At 35.9% G+C, this 13939-nt stretch overlaps 1 protein-coding gene across 1 annotated transcript; it reads right to left on the reverse strand.

The window, feature by feature from the left end:
- Positions 1 to 2729: 2729 nt before the first annotated feature.
- LOC149303527 (vomeronasal type-2 receptor 26-like) lies at positions 2730 to 12733 on the reverse strand. The gene is made up of 5 exons (XM_089480214.1): positions 12464 to 12733; positions 10153 to 11007; positions 9019 to 9246; positions 5483 to 5609; positions 2730 to 3640 (listed from the first exon to the last, which is right to left on the reverse strand). The coding sequence occupies exons 1-5, from the start codon at positions 12719 to 12721 to the stop codon at positions 2730 to 2732; spliced, it is 2379 nt and encodes a 792-aa protein (XP_089336340.1). The 5' UTR covers positions 12722 to 12733.
- Between the last annotated feature and the right edge of the window lie 1206 nt (positions 12734 to 13939).

A 13939-nucleotide genomic window follows, 5' to 3' on the forward strand; every position in this document is an offset into this window, starting at 1 on the left:
GATCTGAAAGAGTTCATGTTGTTGTACACTACAGAGATCTTTAGTGTGATACAGAAGCTGACAGAGAAAATATTTTAAAACATGCAGAAATAAAACTTCATCACTGGGGTGAAAGTTTTCTTAAAAGCTTAAATGCATGACAAGTTATTTTCCCCATACTGTGGGGAAAAGGGACCCTTCAAAAACCAAGAATTTCCTAAACAGTACCAAGTTTTTCCTATAGCTCCATTCATTATGACTCTGTTCTGAGATACAGATTTGCCCCCTCCCTCCATGTGTACATACTTATGCATAGATAACATGCATACACCCAAAGCTCCATGTCATCAAAATCTCAGCCTTATATAATATTGTCAGATGATACTGGCAAGAATTCTTCATTGAAGGCTGTTGGCACAGAAACAATGAAAGCCTGAGAAGCAATGACACCAACAAGGAAGTCTCCTGACCGATGAGACATGTGAAGTGGAGCATGTTTATAATGCATCATGCATTTAACAGAGTGATTGTTGCCTAAAACATTAGGAAGAAGTACAAGCAGCACTGTCACCACAAATAAGATCATCCTGAATACAAACCAATTTCTTCTGTTTCAGTGCAGGTGCCCCTACATGCCTTTTAATGAAATCTTTTGGTTACATTTTCTTGAGTGACAGCCTTTTGAACCCTGGAGTTTCAGACAACAGATTTGGGAAAGCCTCCATATTCCTCATCCCCTTCTACTTCTAAAAGAACTGCCTGCATTTATAACATCCATGGCATTCTTTGCTATTATCTTTCGCTATAAGCTAGTAGAACTTTATGGACGATCTTTAAAAAAAACAAGAAGCAGAAGTAATTACAGCCCTCTTCATAACTGCTATTGAAAGTAAAAGATCGAACCTGAAAATTACCTGAAGATTGGGTTGTTTGTCACATTGAGAATTTTTCCTGCAATTTGGCTGAACAATTTATTTTGGCCTGAAATTATCCCAACAACAAAAAGAATAACACAAAAACAAAGCTGTGGTCTCAAACCAGAAAGGAAATTAATGTAGATGTTTGCTAATGGCAGAGGCCTATTTCAAAATATTATGCAGTGTGTGGGGGATATCTGACCTATATGCCACTTGAACTCTGCACCCACTTTTTTTCCCTGGTCATCACCTAATTAATTAATATGCTACCAAACTGGGGTAGTGCTAGTGAAAAATGACAACTTACCTTTAAGACAAGGCATATGGGGAAGTATATAGCTGCTCTTTTTGCTATCATAACATACATAAATGCTTTGTAATAATAATAATAATAATAATAATAATAATAATAATAATAATAATTTATATTTCCCGCCTCTCCCTACTGATTGAGGCAGGATTATAACACAAGTGAAGTGTAACAGGTCTGACTTCATATAATATTAGGATTTTCTCCATTGGTGAATTTCAAACGGAACTACTCTTCTATCAAATTTTAATCTACAACATTTCAAGAATTGTGACAAATTTCTTTCCCACCCATCCTATTTCCTCAAGTTATTCCAAGTGCCAAAATTCATTTATTCTACTTCATGAAGCAAAACCATTTTGTTTTGTACCTGGTGTTGTTTCCACATAACTCCTCGGCATCAATGGTGGTGGGGGGAGTATTCTTTTCCCCTTCCACTTCTCTGAAAACATAATGGAGAGATATTTTGCAACATTTAGAGAAGAATACTAAGACTTCTCAGAGAGAGGCCTTACTTTTAAATACCAAGTAGTTGTCAGTATTTATTTCTTATCTTGACTTTCTTCTATAACACAAAAGCATTTCCGCCACTTGAGGTTACCTGATATTTTCTTCATTTCAGTCTTACAAGTTGGGATGAGGAGGCGAAAACAGCAATTGTTTCCAATGTTAACAGGAATCAACCTTCTACTCACCTCTGTTTAAAGGGCACAAAGCCAATTATTTGGAATAAAAAAGCTCAACAAGTTGATTTTAATTTAATAGGATGTAGAAGCTACAAGCAAACAATTATTTGGGCATTGAATCCTTCTATACCCTGCAATATAATAAAATTCTCACTGGATAAGAAATACCCCTTTTACACATATAGTGCATGTTTCATTTAGTAGTAGTAGTAGTAGTAGTAAAATTTTATTAGGTCATTGACCAATGCAAAAATTGACAATATAACAATTAAACAGTACAGTTATTAAAAATTGTCTATACAATTTCAGATCAGCTGTAAACATTTCAGCTTTCGTCAGCAACCAGTTGGGGGCGTAATTTACATACAATATAGCAACATTTTGCCACCTTGTGAAGAACATTTGGTTTTTGGTTATCCAAGAGATAACGTAAATAGAAAGTGTCATTATGACCAGGCTATTTATTTAGAAGAGGCATGATGAGCTGATGGTGGATATCTTTATAAAATTGACAGTACAGAAGAACATGTTCTGTTTTTTCAATAACACCACCATCGCACTGGCAAAGCCGAGATTCATACAGGGATCGGTATGTACTCATATCTTCTTCATCATCAAAAAGAACTAGGGCTGTTGGGTTTACTAATATCTATCCTTAAGCCCTTATTATTAGCTGTAAAATCTGGACTCTTACACCATTATATAAAATTCTGTTTAATAGAACTTACATTGATTCCTGTGGCAGGGATATGAGACAAAAAACTCTATTCATAATAAAACAGAAACTTAAATACATCAACTTAGATATGTGCAGACTGGAGAAATAGAGACAAATGATTACATTCTTTGATGTTTTCTCCAAATAAGCTGTTCCCTGTTGTTCAGCTGAGGCCGCAATATAATTATGTAACACTTGGGTGTAAAGATGCAGCCAAGCAACCCAGCACTGGAGGCCAAGATTGAGAAGATCTCTACAGCTACCATGTATTTTCCCTTCGAACTCAGGTAGGCTGGAACAAAGGTCAGCCAAACACTACAAAAGACCAGCATACTGAAAGTGATAAACTTGGCTTCATTGAAAATGTCAGGTAGCTTCCTGGCAAGGAATGCAACAGTAAAACTGATAGTGGCCAAAAAGCCCATATAGCCCAAGACACAATAAAACATAGTCACAGATCCTTCATTACACTCCAAGATAATCTCTTTGATCATTGAATGCATGTCAACATCTGGGAATGGGGCAGAAGTTGCCACCCAAACTGTACAAATCCCTGCTTGAATAAAAGTGCAGTAAAGAACAATGGCCTTAGCCATTCCTTTCCCCACCCACTTCGTCAACCTGGATCCTGGCTTGGTGGCCATGAAAGCCAGAACCACTGTGATGGTCTTTGCCAACACACAGGAAAGAGACACTGAAAAGACAATGCCAAAAGCAGTTTGTCGGAGGAAACATGTTGCCTTCTGTGGACGGCCAATGAACAGCAATGCCGAAAGGAAGCAGAAGAAGAGGGAAATGAGGAGCGCATAGGTGAGGTTCTGGTTGTTGGCTTTGACAATGGGAGTATTCCTGTGCTTCAGGAAGATGACCAGCACCAGAGCTGTGACTGCAGAGCAGAAGAGAGCAACAAAGCCTAAGCTGATCCCCAAAGGTTCTTCATAAGACAAGAAGCTTACATTCTTGGAAATACATAGGTCCTGCTTTTTGTTTGGATATTTTTCATCTGTGCATTTATAGCAATCATCCATGTCTGCAGTGAAAAGATATAATCTTAGTTTCACAAAACTGGAATGAATCTTACCCATGAGCCATATCTTTCTCATAGATATGTGTTTCTAGTCAAAGAATACGAGTGACAATAACTTGAGCAAATGAATTCTTTTGTCTCACTGAACTGAAGGGGAAACAATGTTCAACTGATTTGGATCCAATGCGATGTTCCGAAGCTTCCCAAATATTCTGCATAGTAATGTATAGTAATTTCTAGGGGCGCTGGATAAACACAGTCATAGAATCATAGAATCATAGCATTGGAAGAGACCGCAAGGGCCATCCAGTCCAACCCCCTGCCATGCAGGAAATCCAAATCAAAGCATCCACGAGATATGACCATCCAGCCTCCATTTGAAGACCTCCAAGGAGGGAGACTCCACTACACTCTGAGGAAGGAGTTTGTTCCACTGTCGAATAGCCCTTACAGTCAGGATGTTCCTCCTAATGTTGAGGTGGAATCTCTTTTCCTGCAGCTTGCATCCATTGCTCCGGGTCCTAGTCTCTGGAGCAGCAGAAAACAAGCTTGCTCCCTCCTCAATATGACATCCCTTCAAATAATTAAACAGGGCTATCAAATCACCTCTTAACCTTCTTTTCTCCAGACTAAACATACCCAGCTCCCTAAGGTGTTCCTCATAGGGCATGGTTTCCAGACCCTTCACCATTTTAGTCACCCTCCTCCATAATCTCTTGTGTGAAAATATGTATAAATAATAAATGTAGCAGGTGGAAGAGCAGCACTCATCATATTTATAGTAATCTATAATGTATAGTAATTTATAGGGGTGGTGGATGATAAATACAGTCCATAATCCCTTGTGTGAAAAGATGGTGCCGAAAACTGTACTTATTTCAGCTTCCTAAGTTTGAGAAGACTGGCGAGTCTTTACCATTTTAAAGGGAAACCTCTGCTACCCCATTCTTCAATTCCTTACCCTAACATAGGTTTTTTTCCAATACAAGGATGGGAAATGAAAGAGGAAATCAGGAATGTATACAGAACAGAGATAATGGAAATGTTACTGAAGGATTTGTCTTTCTTTATTTTGCCTATAATAATTTGGACAAGCATGTTCACCAGACCAAGTACCCTCTTTGGAGTCCTTTACCAGTTCCTGGAATGATATTGAGTTTTATTGTATTACTTTATTTAGGTTTACTCAATCCAATACTCTCAGTCTTCTTGAACATTTCAGCTTGGTATTTCCAAGGCCAGGGACTCAGATAGAATCACAGAATCCTGCTTTTTGTTATGATAAAATGAATTATGTATTGATAAAATCCTGTATAACATTTGCATGTGGTTGGTCTCTACAGAAAACTGCATTTCCATGAAATATTATTTTCCAAGTAGAAAATGCTGTTTCTTGTGTAGAAAACACTGTTTATTGTGCTAAACAACCACATGCAAATTTTTCAAAGTGTGAATAACCTTTGACTGCATTGTTTTCAAAGACTTTCTTACAATAGGAAAACAAGTGCTGAAATGACTTCAGGAAAAAATCTTAGTGAAGAATGACATCCCTGCCTATCTGCTATGTGGTTATTCACTTTAACAAGCATGTCAGAAAAGTCAGCCCAACAAGTATCGCTGAGTGTTAAGATATTCAAAGGGAGATTTTTAACAGCTAAACACTCAAAGTCATCTTCCTGAATAAATTGATCAGTTACACTTTCACGTAACACTTTCCAAATTCCCCATCATTTGGGGATTTCGTGAAGTTCTTATTACACATACACATGCTTATCAAATGGAATTCTCACTCTTATCTATCATGACAATTCTTATGATAACTCTGTATATAAGTTTACATCTTACCCTCCTGGTCTGAAATCTTCCCTTCTGGACATGAAATGCAATCATAACAGCAAAATGGCTCCCCTTCTTTCACTTTCTTACTAGTCCCAAGAGGACACTTTTCAGTACATACAGAAAGAGGCTTCACCTAAACCATAAATGAAAGGGAGGAAATACATCAATTAATTGGAAACGTTTACACCTTGGAGAGAGGTGTAACGGTATGGAAAACAATGGTATAGTATGGAAAACAATGACCAAAATCCTATTGTTGATGACAATGAGAACAGACCTATTGAATCAGTTGTCTTTGCCAACAATTGATTTAATGGGTTTACTCAGTTTAGGATTGACACAAGTTCTTTCTATCAATGCTTCAAGGCAACAGTTTTACCTGAGAAACATCTGATGATTCCTCATTAATGACACTAGCCCCTAATCCACCTTTAATATACCTTCCGCAAATGTTTAAAGGTTATGGTCCCCAGTTTGTCCTTCTCTTATTATCTTTAAATCTGTTTGGTAATGTGTTCCCTGTACTTTTGTTGATATGAGTTGACACAGTCAGAAGCTCGTCTTGAACAAATACAACTCAACTTTGTTGTTAACTGCCCTCGTGAAGAAAGCAGAAAGCAGGAATAATGGCATTAGATATTTATAAAGCTTTTGATTGTGTGGAATGGCCAGCATTAAAAATAACATTAAAGAAATTAGGTATGGGAGAAAAGTTTAGAGGATTGATAGATCAGTTATATTTAAATAACACAGCAGTAGTAACAATAAGTGATGGAATAACAGAACAAATTTCAATTTCTAGAGGAACAAGGCAAGGATGCCCTCTTTCCCCGGTTTTATTTGCAATAATTATTGAAATATTAGCAAATATTATTAGGGAGGATAAAAATTTGGAAGGAATTGGGATGAGAAAATTGAATAAGATAAGTTTATTTGCAGATGATACTCTATTAACAATTAGAGACCCCTTGGAAAAAATGAATAATGTGAAAAACCATTTAAAGGAGTTTGGACAAATGACAGGACTAAGAGTCAATTGGAATAAATCAGAGCTAATGTTGTTCAATTATCCAAAAACGGAAGAACAGGAATTTGTAAAGGATGGAAAGATAGATATAAAGGTAAAAGATACAATTAAATATCTAGGAATAAAAATTACAAAAAATCTACACAAATTAGAGGATCAGAACTATAAAAAATTAAGAATAGAAATTAAAAGGAAATTAGAAGAATATAAAAATATAAAATTATCATGGTTCGGTAGAATCGCATTAATAAAAATGAAAATTCTGCCTAAGATTAATTTTTTGTTTAGGATGTTGCCAATACAAATATCAGAGGTTGAAATTAAAAATTGGCAAGTATTAGTGAATAACTATTGTAATGGGAATAAAAAAGCAAGGATTAATAAAAGATATTGGTATAAACCCCAAAAAGAAGGAGGTTTGGGTCTCCCAAATTTAAAATTGTACTATAATGCAAACCAAATAAGATATATTATAGATGGAATCATAGAGAAAGGGGAATTAGATTGGTTAGAGATGGAAACAACAAGAATAGAGGAAAAATTGGAAAATATAATTTTTAAAGAACTTACTATGAAAGAAATGAAGGAAATAGAAAACCCCTTTTTAAAGAATATATTAGAAATTTGGAAAAAAAATAAAGAAAAACTAATGCCAGCTATTTCACCTTTAACACCAGTTATAATGCTAAAAAATTTTCCAGTAAATTTAAAGGAAGAAGTAGAGAAATTAGTAAAAGGTCAAGAAATATATAGGATAAAAGAATGGATGAAGATTATGAGGGAGAAAGGGAAAATAAAGGAGAAATTGCAAGGATCAAAATTAACTTGGTATAATTATATTCAATTGGAACAATGGACAAAGAAGTATGAGAAAAATATAGGAGAGATTAGAGAATACACAAAATTTGAACAGTTGATTAGGCAAAGAGAAAGTATAGAGGCGAATGAAACTTTGAAAGGGGTCACAAGTGAAATATATAAATTATTATTAAAATATAATGAGAAAGAAGATTATTTAAAGACAACATGGGAGGATGATTTAGTACAAAAAATAAATGACCACGAATGGGGGAAAATTTGGAATCAACGCCATTTAAAATTTTATTCTATACGAATAAAAGAGAACTATTACAAAATAATTTGGAAATGGTATTTAACGCCTGTAAGGTTAAGTCATATAAATAAGAATTATTCAAGGTTATGTTGGAGAGGGTGTCAAGAGATAGGCACTTATATGCATATGTGGTGGGGATGTAGAACCGTAAGGAGATTTTGGCAAATTGTATTTGAGGAGATAAAAGAAATAACAAAAATTGATTTAGAATTTAGTCCAAAGATAGCGTTATTATCTCTATATGATAAAATTAACTGCACCCAAGTTATAAATGATTTAATTACAAATTTATTAACAGCGGCGAGATTAATGATAGCAAAAAAGTGGAAAGACCAGGGAGATTTACAAATACAAGATTGGTATAGAGAGATTTGGCAAATAGCAATTAATGACAAGTTAACTAGTGAAATTAAGTTTAGAAGAGGAATAATCAAGAGAAATGATTTCGAAGCAATATGGAAAACATTTGTACAAAAAGTTTTAGGAAAAGAAGGAGGTGTTTTACCACCAGAGGAAGAGTTACAATTCTGGAGATAGAGTAATAAGAAGACAGGCTCGGGTGATGGGGAGCACTTGGGGAAGGGGGAAATTATGAAAAATATATGATGAAAAGAAATATGAATTAAAGTTAGATAAAGTAGTAAAGAATGGAATATAAAGGGATATATTATATGTATGGGGAATATAATGTAAAAGTCTTTTTTATATATTATTGTAAGGTGAATTTAATCAATATTTTATCAATTTATTATAATAACATGTATTAATTTCATTCTACCAATAAAATAATAATAATAATAAAAAAGACTCCCTGTTCTCCACTCCTCTGCTTAGTTCCTGTACATTCTTCTTCTTCTTCTCCTTAATAGAGCCCATCCATCTAGCATGCAGCCTTCCTCTCTTTCTACTTCCCTCCACCTTTCCTAGCATTATTGTTTTTTCCAGTGAGTTGTGCCTTCTAATAATGTGTCCAAAGTATAACAGCCTAATATTTGTCATCTTGGCTTCCAGGGTCCGAAATAAGGTCTATCTGTATGAACTGAGCAGTTGTTACTTGTGCTCTTAATGTATTTTATACATTATGAATTTGATTTTACGTAGTCTCTGGACTGGAATAAGGAATTGTTGTTTAATGCTCTCACATAACTTGACACTGACCTTTTTATACAGTCATAAATAGGTCAATTCGATTTTAAATTCGCTCTTATAGTTTCTGAAGGGGGGAATTCTGTGAAAGTTAATTTGATAAAGTAATTCATGTATTATGTTTTATCCAGCAACAATAGTAACCACTAATGGTTCATCAGTATTACTGCCAAAATAATTTTACAACTCAAGAAGAATGTATCTCTGCTCATTCAAAACTAGGGGAATTCTGAGCTGTTGATGACTGGATCCTACCTGATTGAATAAAGTGGGCCATGTTATGGCATCTTCATTGATCAGGAAATATGGATCTGAACCAGCATGGGGATCAATCCTGCCAACTTTCACTCTCATAAAGGTTTCGTTGGAGGGAATAATCCAGTTGATCATATCAAATCCGGTGACTAACTCCCATCTCTGGTTAAAGGAGATCTTGTCACCAGCACTGTTATTAAATGACACAGCTTTCAGAAAGTGATGGAGCTAGATGGAAAAGACAAGCATTTCAAATATGATGATATCCAGGAATGTTTTCAGACAGGAAATCTGTGCGATGTGGAAATCATAGGAGAGGACACTACATAAATTAGCACAATTATAATCTATGCTGTTGGCAAAACCCATTAACAGATTGTAAAAATGAAATTGGAGAAAGTTGATTAAACTAGAGGGCACTTCATTTTTTCCCTTTAGACTGTGAGAAAAGAAAGATGGAAATGTAAGCATACAAGTAATTCAGGAAGACAGTAATCCTCCCTGATATTGAACAATGTATGGAAAATACAAGAACAGAGGCAATATAAGAACTGCGCCCTTCTCCATTCTAATTTTCATTGGCCTCTAAACATAGAGAGGAACTTTTGGGAAGGAGAGAGCTTCCTATATCCATGGAGACTTTTTACACATTTTTGAACACTGATTTTCCTGAGTATTATAAATTAAATGGAGAATCTTCATGCCTACAAGAGGTTCTTCCTTTCAGAAGAAAAATTGCCTCCCATCTGCAGGAGTGAAAGAAATCCCTGAGAGGTTATGGGACTATCACACTTTCCCTGCTCAGGCATTTAGCACACAAAGTTTTCAATACCAGAATAGAAATTGCAATGGGTCCTTGGAATCTGCTGGGTTTGGTTCATGTGGATACCAAGCTCCATGGATTCTCAAAGTCCCATTATATACAATAGGGCAGCAAAATAGTGTCCCTTATATAAGATGGCAAAAGCAATGTGTGTTTTTTATTATTATTAAAGAAACAACAACAATATTTCTAAGCTGTGGATGTTGGAATCTGTGGATGACGAATCTATGGATACATAGTCAGCTGTACTACAGAGACTGTGAACTGTTGTAACACACAAAAATGTCAGGAAGGCATGTTCAGTTCATTACCTGCCATGGTGGTTGGTTATGAATTCTCTGCTTCTTTCTGCCCATCACTGCTCTGTGTTTGGGCCTTGAAGAGTACATGGCATGTAAGGCATGAGCCACAGCATACACACTGTTGTAGATGCTGTAGCTGTGTCCAGTCATATTCATTTCAAAATAAGGCCCAGGAAGACTGTCCAGTTTTTCCTCTCCGTTGCAAATAACATCATTCACCTCAAATACAACTTTATGTGGGAATATACAGCCAAATGCCTGCTCCCAGAAATCTCTGAAAAAGCCATCTCCTTTTGGGTTAGAGATGTTTCTGCTTTGAACAAATGACTGAAATCCTGCTACAACATCGGAGTGAATTGTGAAGGACAGAGCACCATGGATTATTTGAGTCTCCCATGCCCTCTGATAGGTGACTGAGGTGAGCTCCATCTGTGCTGTCATTATCCATATTTTCGGCTTATTTATTACATGTTCTAGATGTGACACATATGGCAACCATCTTAAAAACACTACTGAGTACGATTCTCCATAGGCTACCAGTACATTGGCATTGCTGGCCATGATTTTATTATTAAGATTTCCCCCCCATTGCATCATATTTTCCAATTCAGAGGCAAATGTTACCAGAGGGCTTCTCTCTATGAAGGCAAAACAGATGCCATGCTTTGAAAACTGTGGAACCACCGTTTGCACAAATCTTTCCCCATTGTCATTATCCATAACAATGAGTGCAATCCATGTCCAACTGAAATGAAGAAGCAAAGAGAGAATCCCTTCATACTGGAGACTTTCCTGTGGGACCATCTGGTAGAAGGAAAGGTTTGGAGTTTTATCATGCATCTCTGGAGCTGGGCCATATATGAGCTATGGAGACAGATTAAGTGAAAGAAGACACATTAACCATCCTAAAATACAGTTAAGTTTTTTGTTACAAGAATAGTGAGAAACAAAATACAGATAGCTATTCACATTTGTGGCTTTAACATTTGCAGGTTTAATTTATTGCAGGTTTGATTAATATCTTCTCTCTGGGAATCTTTAGGTCCTCCAGCGCAATTCAGCCAGACATTGACCATAGAATTGTTCTGGACAGCTTAGAAGTTCCTAGAGAAAACCCCTCTCTAGGGATTTGTACATCATCTGGCATGATTCTGTGATCAATTTCTGGCAGATACTCACCAAAGAATTGCACTGGAGGCCTTGGAGATTCCTAGAGAGGTGTCCTCTCAGGGCAAAAGAATAGTGGTTTTTATTTGTGGTTTTTCTACATTCACAGGGGTCCTTCACCTTCTAAGCCCAACGAATGTGGAGGGACCACTTTCCTTGTGATGCTGCAACATTTCCTTGTACCATTATTTCTATGTTTCATTTGATTTCATTTATTAGATTTATTCACTGCTTCACATCAGTCCAAAGAAGTTCTAAAACTCTTTATTTTCACAGGAAAATAACATTCAAAAGGTTATGCATAATAGGACATTAATTAAAAACATAGACATTTACCTTTAAATTATATCAAATGTTAATGGGATCTTATAGCACGTTCGAGACTAATCGAAAGACAGAAGCTGGTAGCATGAACTTTCAGAGATTTGAGATAACTTCCTCAGCTGGTATACTTCCTCAGATGCATCAGGTCTATGAAAACTCATGCTATCAGCTCATGCTTCTTTCTTTCAGTTATTCTCAAAGGTGCTACAAAATTCCTTTGCTTACTGATTTTCCAGACTAACATGGCTATGAGTTTGAACCAAATATTAACATTAGTATGTTTTCCAACTCTGTCCATGAGTTGTGCCTTTGGAGTTACACATAAATAAATAATCTTTGCTATCACTGAGCTTTACTTGCTGTAAGGTACTAATCTCTTTGCTCTCACATCAGAGCAATAATCCACTTTATAAAATGGATCTCCTTCCTTCAGAAGGTCTATGATTGACATGGGACTTAACAATGCAGATATTACTCCCCTTCTTGTATTAAATAGTACTATATGTGCAAAAGAGATTACACAAAAAGAGATAAATTTAGATTCACACATTGAATTGGAGGGTTATGGAAACATTAACAAAGACAGAGTTGAATACACCTCCTTCCTTCCTTCCTTCCTTCCTTCCTTCCTTCCTTCCTTCCTTCCTTTACCATGGCAAGAGTATAGTCATTGAATCACAGTAATTTCTTTCCTCATTTATGAGTGAATTAGGAAAGGTATTTTTCTTTGCAAAATATTTGTGTTTCTAAACCTCAAAATAAAAGCAGCAGTGATGCTGGAATTAATATGAAATTCTACAGTTCAACACAACACAATCATATACACAACCTGTGGAATTTTATAGATATCCAAGATGGTTGCCACATGAAAAGAGGTTTGGGAGTCCAGTCCACCAATCACTGCTAACAGTTTACTCTGAGTGTCACATTTATAGTTGGGGACAAAGCTGTCCGGTGATGATGTAAGTAACATTGTGTCATGATAAGTCCACTTTGCATTTAAATGACTGTCATAGATGAGGAAACCCAAAGTGACATTGGGTAAGAGCTGAGGGTTTTCATTGATCTCCTGTATTGCAAATGCCATGGCCAAGATGTGTTGGTAATTCTTTGGCACTACCCTGGAATAAAAGTTGTATTCTGTAAAAATATGTGTCATTTTCTAATTTTTCAAACCAGAACATTCTTAGTTATTAGAATAGATAGATAGATAGATAGATAGATAGATAGATAGATAGATAGAGAATAAAATCTTCCGTTGATGCAATCTTTATACTAAGATGGTCTACAGAAAGATGAGACAAACCAAACACTATAACTGATCATCTCTAGAAAACAGTATTTTGTAAATATCTGCATGGAAGTTACAGAACAGAACAATATAAGCATTCATAATATGGACAGCTTATGCTGTTTCAGCTCAGTTTATTTATTTATTTTAAATGGACAATGTAATAAAATCTAAATAATGAAAACTTATTAGAAAGTTCCATTTCGGAAAGCAGAGAATACTTACAATTTTCCTCATCTTTGAGGTAAATGATTTCAAGACACTGCAGGGGAAATGGTTAACTACCACGAGGCTTTTTACTTAATTGGGATTTACTTGCAAAAAAAATCACATCAAAATCTTGGCCAGTATTCTCTATCAGCTATTTAACTCCGTATACTTAACTAAGCAATGTCTCCCTGCCTGACCCACACCAAAACCTGAGGAAAACATCATTCACTTCTGCTCCAAGTACAGGCAAAATGGACTGCCTTTTCTGGATGCAGCTGATGCCCCCTGAAGTAGGATAGAAGTCGGAATTAAAATGATCCAAATAACATCATAATTGTGACTAAGTAGCAATCATGAATACAGAAAATGTACAGATGATTAATCTAGCTTACTAGATTAATACTTGCTATTGCTATTGCTGTAACAATTTAAAAAAAGAATTTTGAAATAATGTTGGAAAGCTTAAATTCTTCTCATCGTTTATACTATTTTAGCTGTATTTACATGCAATGGCATGTCATTCTGGTCATTCTGCAATGGCAACAGCAACTGGCCTTTCATGCAAAGCAACAACATTTATTCTGGTCATGCAACATGGTTCATTCCTGAAAGGCAAGAACAGCAAAAGAAAAATAAAGTTAACAAAAATCAAACCTTACACAAATTCCTCAAATACGGTTGGTGGGGGTGGTTTAGTGAGGTCTGTTGAAGTAGTAACAATGAAGGACTGAGAAGCAATGGCACCAATGAGGACATCTCCCAATTGATTGTACTTGCGAAGTGGAGGGTGTGGATCCTTAACCA

This window comes from Sceloporus occidentalis, unplaced genomic scaffold (assembly GCF_023333645.1).
Source record: "Sceloporus occidentalis isolate IW3139 unplaced genomic scaffold, rSceOcc1.0.p SCAF_14, whole genome shotgun sequence".
Classification (NCBI taxonomy): domain Eukaryota; kingdom Metazoa; phylum Chordata; class Lepidosauria; order Squamata; family Phrynosomatidae; genus Sceloporus; species Sceloporus occidentalis.

Coding starts and splice junctions, on each gene's coding strand:
- LOC149303527 (XM_089480214.1), bottom strand. CDS start 12,721: ATGGCATTTGCAATACAGGAGATCAATGAAAACCCTCAGCTCTTACCC. Junction 11,008..12,463: donor ATATCTATAAAATTCCACAG/GTTGTGTATATG, acceptor CTGTCTCCATAG/CTCATATATGGCCCAGCTCC. Junction 5,610..9,018: donor GGCCCACTTTATTCAATCAG/GTAGGATCCAGT, acceptor TTTATGGTTTAG/GTGAAGCCTCTTTCTGTATG.